The 20,132-nt window shown below is 40.5% G+C and overlaps 1 protein-coding gene across 11 annotated transcripts; it reads right to left on the bottom strand.

Annotated features, from left to right (window-relative positions):
- Positions 1-1,499: 1,499 nt before the first annotated feature.
- CEP85 (centrosomal protein 85) lies at positions 1,500-17,933 on the bottom strand. 11 transcript variants are annotated; one of them, XM_088672354.1, is made up of 14 exons: positions 17,762-17,933; positions 15,705-15,786; positions 14,629-14,856; positions 12,108-12,790; positions 11,001-11,134; positions 10,406-10,523; positions 9,924-10,109; positions 8,181-8,333; positions 7,794-7,948; positions 6,368-6,485; positions 4,859-4,909; positions 4,663-4,770; positions 3,923-4,148; positions 1,500-2,634 (listed from the first exon to the last, which is right to left on the bottom strand). In XM_088672354.1, exons 4-14 carry the CDS (start codon positions 12,714-12,716, stop codon positions 2,471-2,473), a joined length of 2,022 nt encoding a protein of 673 aa, XP_088528480.1. In that variant the 5' UTR covers positions 12,717-12,790; positions 14,629-14,856; positions 15,705-15,786; positions 17,762-17,933; the 3' UTR covers positions 1,500-2,470. The 11 variants fall into 11 exon arrangements, with proteins under 11 accessions (XP_088528480.1, XP_088528475.1, XP_088528474.1 ...); XM_088672349.1 differs by lacking the exon at positions 14,629-14,856 and adding an exon at positions 14,363-14,542; XM_088672348.1 differs by lacking the exon at positions 14,629-14,856 and adding an exon at positions 14,363-14,525.
- Between the last annotated feature and the right edge of the window lie 2,199 nt (positions 17,934-20,132).

Below are 20,132 nucleotides of genomic sequence, written 5' to 3'. Positions count from 1 at the left end.
AAATGGTATTAATACAATAAATTAGTGCCAAATTGGATTAGTCTATTACTAATGAAATGGGAGGGTAGCAAGGCAGTGTGAAGGCCAAGTGTGGCGGAGGTTATAGTCAAAGCAGTCCAGGATAAAGGCACTTTTTTTAAAAAAAGCATAAACTCCACTTTATTTTGTAACCAAAATACTAAGTACCAAGTAGTCTGGCAAAGTAAGCTTTCTTTAGGTACAAAAACAAAGTATTTTAAAATTATAACCCTGAGATTTTTCTTTCCGGTAAACCTGCGGTATATTAATAATAATGATGATGATGATGATGTTTTCTTCCTTTGACACTTTGCAGCGAGTTTGCCATGATAACAAAGCAACTATCCCTTCATTGGCTGGAGTCACACAACTCCCACTTCATTAGGAAATAGCTTTGGCAAGGGTAGCAGTTGCCAGTGGGCAAAATGTCATGTAAATGCCACATTTCCATTAACTGTCAGAAATTCAGCGCTTTCATTATTTTATGTTGGTGTAGCAGCCTAGCATAAGCAAAACTATATTCCTGTCCCAATACACAACTTTGGATGTTCCAGCCTTTCCTGCTGATGACAGATTCCATTCACTAACCTAAAGCTATATTTTAAATCCATTTTTTCAGCAGGCTTAAAATAATTCTTCCTGGAAATAAGTTATAGCCACAATAAGTCTGAACAAAATATTCAATTTCTACATTATCTGTTCTCAAAAACAAACAGACCTAGCCTTTGAGATGGGTCGTGTGCGCCCATCTTTCTGCAGGTTCAATACACAAGACATCTACCCTTTCCCACTGAAGCCTAGATAGGAGATGGTTACCAAGTTCCTCACTTTCTACTTCCCAATGCGCACTCTCTCTCTCTCTCTCATATACATCTTTATTACTACGGTAGTTTACTCAGTTCTTTATGAATGATTTAATGCACCTCAGGTAGATTCAGAGATTTGTAACCCACCACTTTAGATGAGACAGGAACTTTAAGAATACATACATAGCAAGGGACTGCTGGCAGGATGTTAGTCAGCCAATTGCATGTTGAGGCAGATTTTTAAAAAGTAGGTTTGCAGTTATATCCAGGGAGGTGGGGAGAACAGCAGCAAGAGGCAACAAATGCTCTTTGTTAAGTTTGCAGTTAACTGCTTGTTAAGTTGGCAATTCCATGTGTATTCATACACCTTAGAACAAGTGCATGCATTGCCACAAGAGTGACTGAACATTTTTCCATAGTATAAAGTTCCCATCTGTGTGAAGAAAGAGGCATAGGTTTCTTGCCTAGATCTTAAATGTTCTAATCAGAGGTTTGATGTTTTATTTTGAAACATGAGGGACATTCAAAAACTCTTCCCCTACCTACATTCCATAACTTGTACAGATCAGCTTAGTCATAACAACTAACCAGTAAAGGATCTCAGTATTTTTGCCCAAGTCAGATCCACATGATAGATGGAAAGAGTTCAAATGCTGCAATACAGGCACACACCTATTAGAATGCAGCTGATCTCATATAGTTTATTTCTAGGAATTAAGGCACAGGAGTATGAAAATACACACTTTGGAATATATAGTTAGTACTTGCGTAAAGAACAGACATACAAAAACAGTTTAAAAGGTGCATTTGAATGGGAACATTTTAACCCATTAAAACAGGCACTGTGAAAGGCCATTTTACTGATGTAGGTTATAGCCGCCCTGCCCCAGTTAGACATGTGGAGAACTAATAAAGGTTTTTAAGACCAGACTCCATGGAAGCAGCTGTACTTATAAGGCTTTTGAGGGTAAATGCATCAAGGCTTTTAAAACTCCCAACATTGTACTCCTGCTTCTTTGGGGGTCCTTTCTAAACCAGAACAGTTCAGAGTACTTAAGAATTTCAGAACATCTTTATCCAGACCAATTTAAATGTTTCTACACACATGCTGACATAGTCGCTCCTCAGCCTTGTGCATGTCCACAATTGCACTAATATTTTCTTGCATAAGCTGCAGTACACAGGTATAGCCACAGTGATTCCTATGACTGTGGTATCTAGAAAAAGTGCTGCTGCAAAAATCACAGAAATGATTGTAGAGCTGTAACCATTCACATACTTCCTCATGAAATTGCAGGCTACAAGCTGAAGAGAGGGTGCATTTACTGGCATGCGATTGCAAGCATGAACTAGCCCTGGAACTGCAATTATGTCACTGCTGAGAACTCACAGTTGGAAGGACCAGCTATTTGGTAGCCTGCCCAAAATCTTAACCAATCGCAAATAAAAGGGGTGTGTGCCAAACACAGACATTTTCTTCAAAGAACCTTCCTGGCAAGAGAAACACTTTGATTTCTTGGTGCGGGAAATATGCTCTACTTGGCATCAAATCGGAAGTAATATATTGAAGGAGCTTTGGAAAATTCCACCCTATAGCAGCTTTCATGGATGTGGAATCTTAGTCTTTGGGTCCCATCATTTTGCATTCATTGCGTGATACAGTTATCCCCCATATCCTGTGCATATCTGTCAGAAATAGCAGTCCGTAAATCTTCAATCTCTTTGCGCAATTGTTTTACATCCTCCAGCTTCTTTGCTATCATGCCCGGTTTCTGTAAGTCATCCTTTTCTTTAACTGAACAGTGCACAGCTGTGAAATCAGAGAACAAAGTTATAGATGAGTGATGGGATCACTTTACGGTGAAAAAAGGAAATATCCAGGGATTGCAGATATCCCATTTAAGGCTAGAAACAGATTTTACACCCCCCTCCTTTAAAGCACATTCTAGCTCTCAATATTATGAATACACATTTGGGTATGTCTCCAAATGGTTAAGAAAGTATACTGAGAATGGTTGAGTGTCAATGGTCTAGTGATTCTGAAACGGAATTGCAAATGAAGCAAACATAACTGAATACTGTAATTTTAATGACAGCAAAACAATTTACAAGACATCCTCAGCACAAAACCCCAAGCTGTCAAAATGGTGTCTGTGGGCACCATGACACTCTTTACAGACTTTTCCTAGTGCCTGTGAAGCTTCTTGCCCCCCAATACTCTCCAAAACCTTTGTCATTCGGAGGCAAGGGGGCAGGAAGTGAGCTACCCTCTCTTGCATTTCTTTTTTCAGTTCCATTGGCTTTTCAAGGCTTCAAGCAGCACCCAAGCAGCTGAAGAGAAAGAAAAGTGTTTCAAGAGGATGTGAGGGAAAGGGGAACAATCTGGCGGACTGGGGGCAGAAATTAGGGTGCTGGAGTCAGGAGGGAGAGGAGTGCCAGGGAGAGCATGTGGGTGCACACACCACATGTAAAATGGATCCTCTTGAAATTGCATAACTTTTTTCAGTTCCTCACAGATTATATGTCCATTGAATGAGCCATAAGATTGATTCATGGATCCAGTGTTTTCTAGCACTGCCATGGTGCAAACACATGAATCTAAGGCTTATGGATCCTTTTTTCACCAAGAGATCCCCTTAAAGTCACCATCATGTGTAATGATTAAAATCTGTGATTTGTATCCATATTTTAGCAGTGTTGGCAAGCAGCTGGTATATAATTTTTACTGCACAGGCTACCAATGTAAGCTTTATTTTGAATATGCTTTTTGAGAGCTCTGTATGAAATCAGGCAAATTCATGAGGCTGTTTCAGTTCTACTGGATCTCTGTTTTACATAGTCCCCACGAACAAGCAAGGAATTTGTGTGTGCTCCTCTGTCCATTGTGGGAGCAGAATGACCCAGGGGAGTGAGGAGAGATATGACTATGCCCACAGAACTATCTCAAAACGCCAAATATGCCCACAGACCTAGAAAGGGTTGGCAACCCTTGTGCTATCAACAGGCAACCAATAAAACAGAAGCATTACATCTTCAGAGCCCCAAAGAAATAATATTCATCTACTACTACCTGCTGAAAAAAACACAGTTTTACTTACTGCAAATCCCCAACAATAAAGACAAGTTGGGATCCTTTCCTTGAGCCCTTTGAGTTACAACGCTATAGACAGACTGCAAGTCCTGCAGGCAGCTGGCTAGCTCTCTATGCAGCTCTTGAATAAGGTGGGCTGTTTCAACAGACAGTAGCTGACCCGGCTCAATCTGCCGGAGGTGCTCCTGAAGAGTCAGATTTTTTTCCATCAGTTCCTGGTTCTGTACAGAAAGCTAAAAAGGAATGGGGAAGAGAAGCTGGAGCATTAGAGAAGATCTCTATCACCCCCTAGTGTGAGACTGCAATTCTACAGGATGTCTTCTATTTTGGAAACCTTCAGACTGGCAGCAGCACCCACTTTCTAACGTCTTTATAAAATATCAGAGGTCACTGTGTGATCTCAATTCTAACCATAATTACTGTGTAGGTGGGAATAAGAGATACTAGATCCTGAGCTGCTGGATGCTATGCTTTCGTAACCAAAAGCCGCCACAAGCTACAAATTGCTGTACAGCCCTAGGAGTACCAAAAACACTAAACACTATTTCTAAATGGGTATAACAAACCAAAGGGAAGGAGGATTCAAATAAGGCTACAAATCTGAGAAGTAAAACACAGACTTATTAGGCAATCAAGGTGCTCTAAAGCAAAAAAGGGAGGGAGGGACTAGGAATGTAGATCCTACTACATAGTTGTTTGGCTGGCTAATCTGTTTAACAGATGCCAATATTTAAAAAGGGAGACTACCTCTTTCACTGCTATGCGCAGTTGTTGCATTGCATTCTCCTGCCTCAGTGCTTCCACTTTGAGAGCCTGACCTGTGTCTTCCTCCTGAGCAATCCGATTCTCTAGATCCTGGAATACAAAAACAAACAAGTTCTGATTATCCTGTTGATGATTTGGATACATGAACCATATATCCAATCCTTCAATTTGAACTCACCTTTACTTCTGAAGATAACTGATTCATCTTCTTCTTCTGATTATCCACAATCTGAAAAAGATGAAAACCTTCCCATGTATTTATTAGCTCCCTTAGATGTACTCTTAGAAAAATAAAAATTGAATGTTTATTGCTTTAACAAATTCATTTATGAGCACTGCACTACTGTGTATGACCCCATATTTGCAATTAGAGAGATAACATTCTGATCTTACTCTCAACCCCAAATCGTTTTTGTGGACTCTTCAGAAGAGATTATGTGTCCTGAAATATAACTGTTCACAGCAATACCCCACTAATTCAGGACCACACTTGCAGGAAGTACTAGATTGTTGAGCTTACGATCTTCATGATTTAAACTCTTATCTCTTCAGATGCTTATCTGTAACCGTGATTCCTCATGTGGTCATTTGTGTAGTCACATAAGAGTTCTGCACTAGGGTCAGGCAATGTATCAATATATTGTCTTATCCTATATAATAAAGTCCCTGTGTCTCTGCGTCCAGATTCCGTGTGTCCCGTTTTCCGCGCTAATGCTCATGTGCTCCACGGACACAGGGATTGGATGCAGAGACCTACCTGCGGCCGCCAACCGCCGCTCCCCGTGCGAGCAAGCGCGCTCTGTCTCCACGCAGGCGCACTTGCTTCTAAGCAGCAGCGCAAGGAGGAGGCTGCGAAATAGACCCGTGCGCTTCTCTCTCACACACACACACTCACACTCACACACACACACACACACAAACCGCCCGCCCGCCGCCACAGCAAACCACCTCAGGCGGTCGACTGGAGGGAAGCGCAGCCGCAACTTTCCCCTCTCACGACTGCTCTGGAGAAGCCCCGCTCGCTTCTCTCTCTCTCTCTCTCTCTCTCTCTCTCTCTCTCTCACACACACACACACACACCGCCCACCCGCCCCACAGCAAACCACCTCAGGCGGTCGCTGCAGAAAGAGGCCGAATGTTCACATATCCTCTAGCGCCCGTTTTCTAAACGGGCTGAACGACACTAGTATCAATATAAAGAGCAAATTGTGATAACCATTTTTAAAAAAAAATTATCTGGCAATATATGGTGAATCGTGTCTACTTGTGTGCAATAGTCAAAAAGCACAACATTGCAAAAATCGGAAAGCCAATGCTTCTTCCTGTCCTGTGCAACCGTTGCTATTGCTAACTCTGCCTCAGGTGCTCTTTTGTGCCTCCTATAGAGGTGGCAGCAGCAGCAGGCTGATGCAAAAATCACTTTTTGAGAAATCATGTGAGAATTGCAGGATAACTCTCTGCCTTAGCTCTCCGTCTCCCCTGCCTGCCTCCTCAGCGGCAGGCAAAAATCATCCTCAGAGATATCGTGTGTGCGATGTTAATCACTGAGCTTGGCACAACCTATCTAAGAGATGTCTATCTTAGCAGATACAGAACCCATATGTGGGACTGCACAAAGACTATGATGCAATTGCCAGAGAATATGACATCCACAATAACTACCAATTCCCCACTGGGAGTAGGTTACCTTCCTAAGGAGATCACATTCTTTTTGCAGAGAATCTTTTTCTTGTTTCTCTTTCTCCAACTCCTGGGCAGTGTCTTCTGTTGCTGAATTCTTCCCACGCTGTATTTTATCTTGTAAACTAAGAAACAAGATGCCAATGCTAAATGGAATGACCTCAACAAGCTCACGCCTTGAAGATGGATTTCATAATACTCAATCTAAACTACAGCCACCCCTTGATCCCATATTGACAAAGTCACATTTGTGTTAACGAGACAAGGCCACGTTTTTCTGTGAAAGAACAAAAAAGCCAAACATTGTCTTGTAGCTCTTCCCTACCCCTCATCCAACATGGGAAGAGGTTGACAGCCTTACATAATCAGCATGGCAAGTTCCCTAAACTTTTTCACTCTGTCTTCATTGGATCCCAGGAGAGGTAGCAGGCCTCGGAGCTTGCTCAAACTGGACTGTCCTGTCAACTCCCCGAATACATTGTGGGAAGGATTCTGATTATTTATGTTTTTATATTGTTTATTGTGATTCTGTCAATGGATTTTGATGGCAATTGTGACTCACATTGGAAGGATTTGTATCCCTAGAGACAGAATATAAACAGCTACAATTTTTTAAAAAAGATATCCCAAGCAAGGACACTCAGTTGATGAGACAAGCGTTGGGGATGGGGAACAGATTCATGGGCAGGAGGAAGGACTGTGTCCCCCCACCCCCACTGTAAACTCTTTTTTACTGTTAATCATTCAAAACACATCTCTCCTTCACACAACTGGGTAGTTTAAACAAAATGGATCTGCCTCCATCACATGCTACTAGTGTTTTAAAAGCAGCCCAAAGCTCAGTGTCAAATTATCTCCTCTTATTTCCGAAGCCAGAACGTTTACCTTAATTTGGAAGACAAAATTGATATGACATTTTTAATAGCTAGCTCACTACATGCCTATAGCCAACTATTTTATTTATCTATCTATTGCATTTATATACTGCCTTTATGCCAAGGCACCCAAGGTAGTTTTGGCTACTACCCATATACTCAGCACCTGTGGTGTCTGCTCCTCCACTGTCCATTTCTCTCTCTCAAGTATCACGCTAACTCCGGAGTCCACTCTTTGCCCCCAAGCTCCCTTACTCAGTTTTATAGTTTTAAAAACTGAATGTTGTGCATCTACACCTTCAAAGCAGCTGAACACAATCTATTTCTCACTCCACCGCCACTCAAAAGTTTACTCTTCTACAACTATTCTCACCTCTTGCCCCCACCCTCATTCCCGAGGCTTGTACTATCATATTGTCTCTCCCTGCATCCCTGATATAAATGCATTATAGGGAAGTTTTACCACAAGCACAATACAATATAAGGCTTTGAGACCACACCAAATAACATTCTCCTATTTCATTCTGCTTCTTCACTCACAGTTCCCAAGAGCATTACCTGCGCATGGTAGAAAGCAGTTCCATTTCTTTGTGTTTCTGCATTTCTAGGTGCAGCTCCTTCTCTCTACAATTGGCACGAACATCTGCAAGCTCTTTCTCAAGAGTGGTCACTGATTCCTGAAAAGCTGTAGTTGCCTGCTGAGATTCTTTTAACTAGAAAGTAGAAAGAGAGAGTACACTTCAGAACCAACAGAATTCTTTCCTAGCAGTTTTTCTTTCACGCAAAGCATATGTCTCCTACATCTTCTTACAGTTCCAAGCAATTTGAATAGATCAGAATATTTCACTTCCTGCAAACACATTGCCATTCCAGCCAGCCATGCACACTCAGTTAGATGCAAAGATCTGGCACAAGTGCAGCTATATCCAGGAGATACCAATATACCTGATGGTGGAGTTTCTTATGATCTTCCAACATTGGAAGGTCAGCAACGTAACGCTCCAGAGTCTCAATTCTCTGCTGTTTCTCACGGTTCTGCTCAAATTCTTTTTGGCACTTCTTTTTCAGGTGCTCAATGTGTTTATCTCTTGCCTTTACCTGCACAAACAAAGAACAAAAGTAGGGGCTTTCTTAGAGGACTGTTTTTCACTCATTGAGTGAGTACATGTATCAGCTTTGATGCCTGAAGCTGAGGGGCAAACACTATTTTAAGCTACAAGCAACAAATAAAATATACATCAGAGACTTCATTTAAGCAGAGTACTTCAAGACAGAATGGGCTATCACAAAGAGCAGGTTAATCTCACTCCAAGTTACACAAAAGCAGCAACATGATGTCAGAGGATAAGTTGTGTCAGCTAAGTAAAAAAAAATTCTCCTTAAGACATGCTGATGAAGAATGCAACACATTTTACATGCAGAGCACAGCTAAAGCTTCATATTGAAAAACTGTAGGATTTGGATGCTCAGAGAAACCCAGTCTAGTACTGATGCTATCGTTTTGGAAAAATCTTGATGTGCTCAGCTTTCTGCCCATTGCATTTCACTACAGTGGTACCTCGGTTTATGAACACAATTGGTTCCGGAAGTCTGTTCATAAACTGAAGCGTTCATAAACTGAAGTGAACTTTCCCATTGAAAGTAATGGAAAGTGGATTAATCCGTTCCAGACGGGTCCACGGAGTACTCAACCTGAAGCGTACTTAACCTGAAGCATGGGTGTAATTGGATCCAGAAGTCTGTTCATAAACTGAAGCATTCATAAACTGAAGCAAACTTTCCCATTGAAAGTAATGTAAAGTGAATCAATCCGTTCCAGATGGGTCCGCGGCGTTCGAAAACCGAAAATTCATAAACCGAGGTGTTCATAAACCAAGGTTCCACTGTATTTAGAATCTTCAACGCCGATGTGGGGTTTCGGTGGAGAGGAATTCTGATGCCCCAGAGAGCAAAATTGTTTACCATGTTTATTTTATCTATATTTAGTAAATAAACTTTGAATTTGCTAAGCTTGCCTAATAAATGTATTGCAATTAGCATCTATTCATTATAAAAAATTCCTTCCAGTAGCACCTTAGAGACCAACTAAGTTTGTCATTGGTATGAGCTTTTGTGTGCATGCACACTTCTTCAGATACACATGAAAGCTCATACCAATGACAAACTTAGTTGGTCTCTAAGGAGCTACTGAAAGGAATTTTATTATTTTGTTTCGACTACGGCAGACCAACACGGCTACTTACCTGTAACTACATCTATTCACTGTTACTAATGAAACAGAACTATTTCTAACTCACATTACTGATCTTCAACACAGAAACCAATTTCCAAAAGCAATACTACATGATGCAAGATCAGCAAGCAAGAACTGTATCAAGACTCCAGGTTTAGATGCCAGAAGAGCCAAGTACTAGGTTTTCTTTGCTCCAGAGTCAATCCTTCAATATAAACTCATGTGCAAGAAGCTGTTGTACTCTTGCCTTAACCCCAAAATGCATGAGGGGGAGGATTCTGTATACCAACATTCCTTGCATATTTTGTGATAGTTTATTCTTACTACCTGCAATGACCATAATCAGAAGCAAAACACTCTGCATATACCATGTGCCCATGTACTGTTTTCCTTTTGTAACCAAGTATCTTAGTGGAAACCAGGAGATACCTATTGTATTAATAGAGACAGCCCACCCTTTCATCTTGTTTCTTCAGCTCCACTGTATGCTTCTGTATAGTCTCCTTATGGGCCTCCTGGATCTGTTTTACACTTGCTTCTAAAGCAGCCAGTTTCCTCTCCAATTCAATCTTTTCCTTAGTAAGAGATTCTGTTTTTTCAGTAAACTGAGCTCGTAAGAATATGTTCTCCCGCTGCATTTCCTGCAAAAGAGTTAATGAGGATCATACCAGCTTCCAAGCATTCTCAAAATCCACACCAAATATTGTACTTCCAGAAAAGCAGCAATTGCAAAAAGAAAGAAAAAAGACCAATGGTATGGTTGATACTGTCAGATCCAGAGCTTCAGAAGATCCTGAAATGGCAGGTGATTACTATGGCATTTCCCTAATACAACCTTCTTCACCCAAGCATTATTTCTGTAGCTCTTACTGTACTTCAGAAAAATTAAGGAAATTGAATCTTCAAGCCACACCAACCATGAACTGATGGTGCTTACCTGCATTCTGAGCAGATACAAGTCCCCATAAGCAGCAGGATGGCTCAGGAGGGCATTGTGGACTTGCAGCTCACTTTCTCGTACTTTCTGCTCCAGCTGTGAAATGTGTTGCCTTTGCCTTCAAAAAAGGAATAACCCCAACACACATATTTACATTTGCAAAGTCAGATATTCAGAAAACAAGAAGTTTTCTTTAGTAGGATGGACTTTATACAAGATTTTAAAAGGTATTTACTAATGCCTGCTTATAATCTAAAGACAGGAAGCAAAGATGGGGGAGGGAGAGTAATGGAAAGGGAAAAGGTAATTGGGGATAAGGCTACCTTCCATTGTCATCCCTCAATTTAAACAATAAATATGCGTTGCCTGAAAGTGAGACAAAACATGAGCCCAGGTTTGAATATAACACTAAACCAAGTCACAGCTTAGTCCTGGGGTGGTGTGACAACTTCAATGCCAGAACTCCCATGTTTGCTCATTCGTGCTAAATCATAGTGTGGCTTAGTGTTACATGTTAATTACATGTTAATTGAGTGACAGTCTCAGACTTGTTAGTTGTTAGTTGGAAATCTAAAAGATTATTTCCATTTCCTACCTGTCAATGAGGATTTCTTTCTCCCTGAGCAGGTTCTCATTTGAATTTACAATACCAACCCACTGGGCTGGATCAATAGTGTGCAGTGAAGTACTGCTCCCCAAGGGATGGTAGCAAGGAGCTTTGTTTTGCAGCTGGAATCATGAGGGTCAAACAGAAGTGAGGCATTAGGTTCAGCTCAGACACAACTTTTAAGAGGCTATTCGCTTCCATGCACCAATACATAGAAGACTCATCTCACACCCAGCTATTCCAGACCTACATCAAAACACTATGAAAAAAAACTGCACTCAATAATCAAGAACTGCACTCAATAATTTTAGATCACTCTGTGTGTTACAAAGAAATGATACACTGGACTAACCATGAAAGTTCCTTTTCTGCAGGGAATGGAAGGGATTTGCTCTAAGTCACTAAACAAAGATAGTTTCATCTCACTAGAAGAGTGTGGATTTTATGACAAAGTCTTCAAACAAAAAGGCAAAATGAGTCACAGTCATTTTGCTAACTGTTACTTGTCTGCAATTTTTTCCAAACACAGTCAAAAAGAATTCATGATATGTAGCAGCAACATTTGGAAAAACAAGGCTGGAATATGCACTTTGGAGAATCCCTAAACCCCTTAAAAACTGGACACAACAAATACAGGACTTCTTACTATGCATACCCATGGGCTGCCCATTTTTTCAGGAACTTCTCCTTGAAAAATGGCACAGTGCCACCTCTCCCTGTAAACTAAAGCACCACATAGAAAATGCTAATGATTATCAATTCCACCCTCATTAATCGTTAGTCAAGGTAGCATATTACCTTGTACTCTTTCACCAGACAAATCCATACAACAGCTTTAGTCACTGACAACTGTATATTTTATTTCTATTAAACCACTATCATAGAGATTAAAGCAGAAAATAATTTAGAGTGGAAAGACTCACACTTAAATAGAAAGTGGAAACATATATATTTCAGAAACACAAACATGCAATGGAATAACCCTGTTTATATGCAACTGTGAATAAGGGCTAAAAGTTCTATTCAACTTTAAACTCTTGTTGTGTCCACACACTCTCTTAAACTAAAGCAGATTGTTTCAAAAAGACTTTCTACCTGAATCTGCTCCAATTGCAGCCGAACACGGTCCAAGTGCTGATTCCAGGCACTAAGCGCACAATTCTCATGCTGATGTAGTGTGCAAGTTTCCTGCTTCCACAGCTGAGACTGAGCAGCTGTTGGGCTGGGGTACATAGTAGCAGGATTAAGCCCCAAGGGTACCTGCGTTTCACAGGCTCTGTTGGTTTCTGTTGCTGGTTTAACATCTAGCAGTACTTTGCGTGGGTCTTTTTCTAGGCCAGTAAGAGCAGTATCTGAATTACACATTTGAAGCTGGGACCAAGCACCAGCAGACTGCTTATCCAGAAGAGGAGATTGGTTAAATGTGAGTTCAGCAGCCAATCTAATGGGCTTCTGAGCACATTCCACACTTGTTTGGTCAGGAGTAAGGAAAGAGGATTGATTACAGCCATTTTCCACTGAAGTTCGATAAAGATGAACAGGATTCCTGTGAAACACCTGGGAGTGCCTCAGAGTATCAGGGTCATGGTTGGACATCAGCCCTCCTGTGCTACTTGAAGAGACTGGCAGAGAGGAAGTCAGGGTGGTCCGAAGCACGCTTGATTCACCCACTGTACAAGAAGACCTATCTAGCATGGAAGGCATGACATGAGCTGTAGGGATGGCAACTTGGGTTTTGATGGGCTGAAATGAAGAACCATCACTGGAACTGCAGAATGCTGGGAAAAGAAAAACAACTGGTAGATTAGGCTCAAAACCTTACACCATAGAGAAGTGCAGTTTATCTGTACACTACGCAGCTAGGCACCTCACACATTGCAGTAGAGCTACTACAGTATATGATAAAAAGGAAAAGCCATTTTCCTATAAACAATAGCTATATTTCCTAGCTTATTTACATCAGCCGCTGGTCACAATTCAAATGTAAATATGCAACCAGATGTGACTTTTATTTGATCAAATGAGATCTTAAAAGAAAAGTGGAACTTTCTAGCTACTCATAAAAAACATATTGAAGTGTGGCTTTATAAAATGCTACCACTTACTCAGGATCGAGGAGCTGAGCTCTTGATTACATTCCCAACCCACAGCACTGCAATTCTCATTTGCTGCTGGACACGTCAAGTGAAGCTGGCGGCTACCCTAAAGCAGCAGTAGATTGGAACACCTCCTAGAAAAGTGAAGCAATTGCTGCCCTGTTTGGCATTAGCTTTCCCCCAAAATAAGCTTTGATTCTCCCCAACAGCTGTACAGAATAAGGCTGTACGAATGCTGAAAATACTGACGCAGAAGTACCAGATCTGACTAGATGGAAGTGTGAAGCTATTCTTAGCAACTCTCAGGTTTCAATACAGGAAAAACAACAGCAGTTCAACCAAACAGCAAGGCACCATATTGCCTAACAATATTTATCCCTCTCTATATTCTTGGGTACCTTTGCGTGAATTTAAGTCAGCAAAAATACAATTTAAAAGTTTGCCTCCCTGGGATACAGCTTCTTTCCTGTTTCAGAATGATGATCTCATATTGCCACTTGTTTGCAATACCCAAATGCTAATATGAAGGGGAATGCAGGGGCCCAGTTTGATTATCACAGGATTGATGCTATGCATGGCATGGTTAAGCATCTACTGACAAGATGCCAATATGAAATATGTCAGAAGAATTGGTCAGCTGATAACTCCTCCAAGAACTGAAATTTGATTATGCAAGAGCTAGACACATTTCAAAAACAGGATGGCAACACAGTGTTGTTTAGTATTTGTTAAGCCAATCATATGAAGATGTGAATGCTATCTACTAATCAGAATACTGGCACTAGGAAACAAGTTCTATTAAGAGTAGAACAGAGCACAACTCTGCATGTATGAGATCCCACATTAGATTTCTAGCATTTCTTATTTTCAGAATACAGAAGTGCTGGGAAAAGTTATTTAAGACACTCTGGAAAACTAAAATCACACATGCTGTCTCTTAAATTAGGGGCATCTGGACATGCTCAGAGAATATTTGCATAGGAAAATTCACATCTCAGCTAAGCCTCTCACCTTGGTGGCCTACTTCACACATGGCATTTACCTATAAAGAGTGTAGAATGGTGTTGGGAGGCAATGCACATATGCAGGCTATGCAACATCTCCGTAAGAACTCCTTATGAGAGAGGAAAAGAGGGAAGTAGACTAGGGGCACAGCTACAGATGTGGATGACAGGGAAGGAGAAGGCACCCACAGTATCCAGGAAGAGATGGAACAAGTCATACCCTTTCTCCCACCTAAACTGCTCTCCTTACCAGGACACTGGTTAACAAGTCTTTAGTTCAGTGCCAGCAATTTGGATCTTGAAGTGATGAGGCAAGTGCTTGCTTCCTTACCAAGGGAGTCTGAGTGCCTGAAGGTTTTAGGATGCAGTTACAGCTGGACACTCTGAAATGTATTTGGGGTGTAGTCTACCTTCTGAACCAAGGAGACAACTTCATACAGTGCAAAAAAGAAATGTACATTGCATATGTGACAGGGTACCAACTAATTACTTTTCAATTGATATGTATAGTCATACCTCAGGTTGCGAACGCTGCGGGTTACGCATTTTAGGGTTGCGGACCACGCTGAACCCGGAAGTACTGGAACAGGTTACTTCCAGGTTTCGGCACTCACGCATGTGCAGAAACACAAAATGACGTCACACGCATGCGCAGAAGTGTCGAATCGTGTGCGGGCGCAGACACGGCGCTGCAGGTTGCAAACATGCCTCCCACACGGATCACGTTCGTAACCCGAGGTATGACTGTATATAAACAGGAAAATAGATATTTCATGAACATCTCACACAGCATGCACTAGGCAAATGCCTTCCCCCACACCCCATAACAATGTATATATGTGTAGGAAAAGTTCTACTGTATATGCAAAGTTGCCCACTGCTAAGATAAACTAAAGGGCATATCAAGTTTCCTTATAGTACAGTCACATCATGGATAATTTTTCTACAGTCAGAAGTCCCCAAAGCCATTAGCTCTGTAACCAACTATCACCTTTGAAATTCCCTAAAATGGAAACAAATTTCAATTCAAAGGAACTTAAAAAACCATGTGCAGCAAGAAGCTGATCTGTTTCCTGCTTGACATAAAGCCTCAGAAAAGGGAGATAAAAGACAAAGCCTATTTAATTATTTTCAAAATCTGTATCCATTCTTCAGCTAATATACTCAGAGCAGCAAAAAATAACCTATTAAAACAGAAATGTGTAGGAGAAAGCAATGCTTCAAGAAGTCAGATCACACGTATTTAAGGATTTAAAGGCAACAGGCAGCACTGTGAATTATGTTCAGAAAACAGGCTACTAGCAAGTGGAGTACCGTAGTTTTAAAAATGGCAACATCTGATCCTTGCAGCCAATCCAAGGCAGTTTCTGAACAGTCTTCAAGTGAGTCCCACATACAACACACTGCAGCAGTCCAATAGTCAGGACTGCACTTCAGTTTATTGGTCCTCATTCAGTTCATTACCAATCCTATATACAGATTCAATACTGCCACTGTCTCATCTCAAAATGTGTGCAATAAAATGAGAAGGAACAGTAACCTGGAATGTAAAGGCTTTGTATTGGATTAAGGATTTAAAAATGGAAACTTACCATCAGTACTGTTTGAGGAGGAGGTTTCAGTTAGTGTGTCCCCATAGGCAGCCATGCTTGGAACTATGACCAAAGTATCTATCTGGAATTTTAGATAAATACCAAATTTACAAGACTGTATCTAGCAAATCACTATTCTAATCTTGCTTTATATCTATAAGAATTCCCAAACCAAGTGCAAGGAACACATCCTATTCCACAACCATAGACAGACCTCAGGAGCATATTCTCATTCTCTTGTGTATGGTGTAAAGATATCACTACAGTATGTGTGCAAGGTATACAGACAAACAGGCAGGCTCTGAAAAAAATAATCAATGGTAATATGCTAGGAAGAGAGAAAGGGTGTAAGACCAGGCTTAATTCTTGTATGTTGAGTTAATCACACTCCCTCCCCCACTTCACCCCTCTAAGATATTATGTACTGCATATCTTTTTTGCTGTAAGTCACTTGCAGACCTTCCTAATCACGTTCACATTCATTCCCAACAACATTCAATAGCCGTAAGAGTTCAAGAGTTCTCTGTAGGGCATATTCATGCAAAATCTGAAAAATGCCTTTGAGCCTCTCTCATACGACTTGTGTCATGTGTGATATACAGAAGATCATCCATATTCTTCCCAAAACATGTTTTATTTTCACATTTTAAAAGCACATGTATAATACTTTTATCCTGGGAAGATTTAAAAAAACACCTTTGCATTACCAATCTTGTGTATGTTTGTTTGAAAGTCCTGTTAAAATTCATAGGACCTAATACGAAATGTGTGAATACGATTACAGCCTTCGCACATATTAAGAAGGTAGGAGTCATGCAGCACACTTAAATTGCCTGTCACCTAATGCATCTGCCAAAATTAACTTCTGGGTTTGCTGAAATAAAGACTGCCACATTTCTTTTTATCTCTGCTCTTTACCTGAGCAGGAACCTGTGGTTTCATTTGAAGTGTGTGGGAAAGAACAGCTTTACAAATTGGGCATTGTTTTTTCAAAGAAATGGGGGCAGCAGCCATTTTTTCCTTATCCACCTCAAAACCCCAAGTATATAAGCCAGTGTCTCAGCATCTGTGAGGGACTCAGCTTGTAATCTCCATTTTAGACATTACCTACAACCAGATCTTATAGAGAACATCCAGGGTAGTTTTTCTGGGTTTTTGCTTATTGTTTTTCCTCAACTAATCACCCCCTATTTTGTGTAACATCCTGCCCAATCAAGATTTCTATAGAACTCAAAAGTTTTTTTGTGGAATGTTGGTTGGACGCAATAAAGGCATTACCCAACTTCAGCCTCTAAATATATATTGCTTCTAATGTACATTACGGCTGCAATTCTACATGTCTGGAACGTACCTGGAAATAAGGACTCAAGTCTTCAGTGCATACACCAAGAAATGCACCTTAAGGCATAGGTTCCCTGTATTGTGGTCTGTGGCCCACCAGTGGCCTACAAGCTTTGTTTATGTCCATGGCATGTCCACATTAAATATTCGTTTCGATTTTCAATTGTATTTTTATTGCTTCTATTTCTTGCATTATATTACAATTTAAGTTCTATGTAATGCAAATTGCAACACAATACAATATAAAACAAAATAATGAATAAAATACAACTAAAAGGCATTCAGCATCTAGCAGAGCACATTGCAATTACTACAATGGGCAGAAGAATCATTAAGTGGTCTATCCATTTTGATGGAGTTCACTTTCAAGTAAGCCTGGTTTTGAGTTTCTAGCCCATGACTTATTTAGAATCCTCTCAATCCGCATCATGTGTATATGAAGAGCATCTTTCATTCAAAGAGCCACGAAAGGGGGGAGGGGGAATCCAGCAATGGTGTTTTAGGGGGCGAGTTATGAGTGTATTTTAAGGCTAAATAGTGCCTATCTGAGGGCAAAGAAGGACACCCATCTCCTCACTACCTCTCCCTCCACGCTGGTTTGGGGTAAAGCCGTGGTTGTTTACCAAAGAATATATTTCAGGGCTCCTGAGCGGCGAATTAAATGGGGTCAGGGCTAAACCCACGAAGAGGAAAGTTATTTATTATTATTATTTTACCTCTAGAATGCAAATGACGGGTCCGCGAACAAACGTCCCTCTGTTTGAGCGAGTGCTGAGGTAAAATACATCCGTTCACAACTCGGATAACAGCAGAGACGACGAAATCTCCCCAGACAACTCCAGGAAAGCGGAGCCTCAGACCAATCGCCGCTCACTGCGCGCGCGCAACAACCGTTGCACGAGGGTGAAAAGAAAGAGGCTCACGACGCTCCGCCTTCTCCATTGTTGCCCCGCCCCCTCCCTCGCGCGTTGACTGTTGAAGGCTCGCGCCCTCGACCGCGGGGCGGCGCCACGCCCCATTTCTCTGCCAGTTGGCAAGGGAGGAGTTTCCGTTTCCTTTCCCATTGGTTCACAGCCTCCGAATGCAATTGGCCGGCGAGCACCCAATGAATGTTCTTTTCGGACTCAAGTACCCTCTCCTCGAATATTCAATTTCTCGTAAGAAAAAAATTGTCCCTTCTCGAGAACCGTAGTGAGGGCAGAGGTAGTGGAGGAGAGGGCGGAAATACCTGAAGCCTCATTCCATCAAAACGGGGTTGTAGCCTTTCCATCGTCAGTTGTACTGTACTGTACTGTACTGTACAACCAGCAACTTTTAATTCATCCCTAAATTTTTCCATTACAGCTATTCACGGCAGGTCTCTGTAACCTGACAGCAGAAGTCTAACCATGTCTATTCAGAAGTAAGCCCTACTGAATTCAATGGAATTTACTCCCAGGTAAATAGGAGCCACCATTATTAATAAAATAGTGTTCATCTATAGTTGCTATATGTATGTGCCATTAAAAAATTAGAGCACTGCGTTTTTGAGAAGTACCTCCACTTTTCCATTTCTCTTGAAGAGCAAAGGCCATAAGAAAAAACACTCAAATCTACAGTTGAGCAATAGTTTTAGTTTGTAAAATTTTCGTTTGTCCTAATAAAAGTATTGCCCGACTGTGGATTTGGATTTCTCTTAAATGTTTGATTTTACTGCGTAAATCTCCTTTGCATATTTATCTGAGAATATCTGTCTAAAAAAAAACCGAGATAATTGCATATACAGTACATAATTACTTGCATATATATAAAACTTGATTTACTTACGTTTTGGTTAGGGTTGGACTAGATGACCCTTGGGTATCTTCCAACTCTACAATACTATGATTCTTTATAAGCTTTCTGTGTATTGCTGCTGTACTTTTGAAAATAAAATAAATCCCATTCTTTATGTTGCTAATAACATTAATATCATCCAGCTCATGGATGTTATCTGCTTTAAATCTAGGGCACAGGTTAGGTCAGAGACAGCCCAGGAAGCATAGCCAGTGGTCAGGACTGGGAGACTCCCAGTGAGAGTTGCAGTCCAGCACCACATTGGCTAAATCCTAGCTGAGGTTATATATTTTTTTTAAAAAGTTTTTTTTATTAAAGTTTGAAAAGAAAAACAAAGAAGAAGCAATATACAAATGTTAACATCAAACGCCAAGCGTTTTAGTTTTTAACATAAAAAATAAAGAAGGGGGGAAAAGAAAAAACTTGTGGGTCTCTAACTATCAGCTTTATAGACTTATGCAAAACTCTTGCTCCGTAATTGCATTCCAACTCTTCTCCCATAAGCCAACCTTTTTTCAGTCTTCAAACTAAAGCTCATTTTCCTTATTGTGCAAAAAGACCACAAGGGGTTTCTAATTATTAAGCAACAATGATTTTTCTCCAATTAAACACACGGACTTGGCCATCTCAGCCAAAGCCATTAATTCCATTAATAGTAGGTAATACAGTAATAAGGTCTTCCATCTTTATGCATATAAAAATCTCTCCACAGTGAGCAGATATTGAAATAATCTTCCATATTCTTATTCTGGTTATATATCCATTTGTCCCAGCAGGAAGAGTTCTTGTTTCAGCTGAATATTAACTTTCAAAATCCTCTGTATCAATTTGTGTATTTGTATCAAGTATTTTTTAGCTTTTTGAACATACCCCAAGCATGATAAAGTGCCCCTTTGTGTTCTTGACATTTTTCAACAAATATTTGGGACATTTTTATACATTCTAAATAATTTCTCAGGAGGTAAAAACCAATGGTACATAATTTTGTAAAAATTCTATTTTAGATCATAGCACAGTATATGCCTATACGTATATGTTCCCACTGTTCCATCTGTAAAACCAACACTTTTTGCTCATTTAATTCTGCATTATTTAACTAGTTCTTCTTACATTTCAAATTTCAACAAACATTTAAACATTTTTTATATACAATAACATGTTCATCATCCTTACACAATTGCTTCTCATAACCCATCTTGCTTTGTTCCATACCCCAAGTCTTTTTTTCCAACTTAAGTCTCTCTGCTGATTGTAAATGAGAAAAACCACCGG

The sequence above is a fragment of the Zootoca vivipara genome, chromosome 6 (genome assembly GCF_965207765.1).
Source record: "Zootoca vivipara chromosome 6, rZooViv2.hap1.1, whole genome shotgun sequence".
Classification (NCBI taxonomy): domain Eukaryota; kingdom Metazoa; phylum Chordata; class Lepidosauria; order Squamata; family Lacertidae; genus Zootoca; species Zootoca vivipara.
The sequence above is the reverse complement of the archived record's forward strand: the minus strand, read 5'-3'. Positions and strand labels throughout refer to the sequence as shown.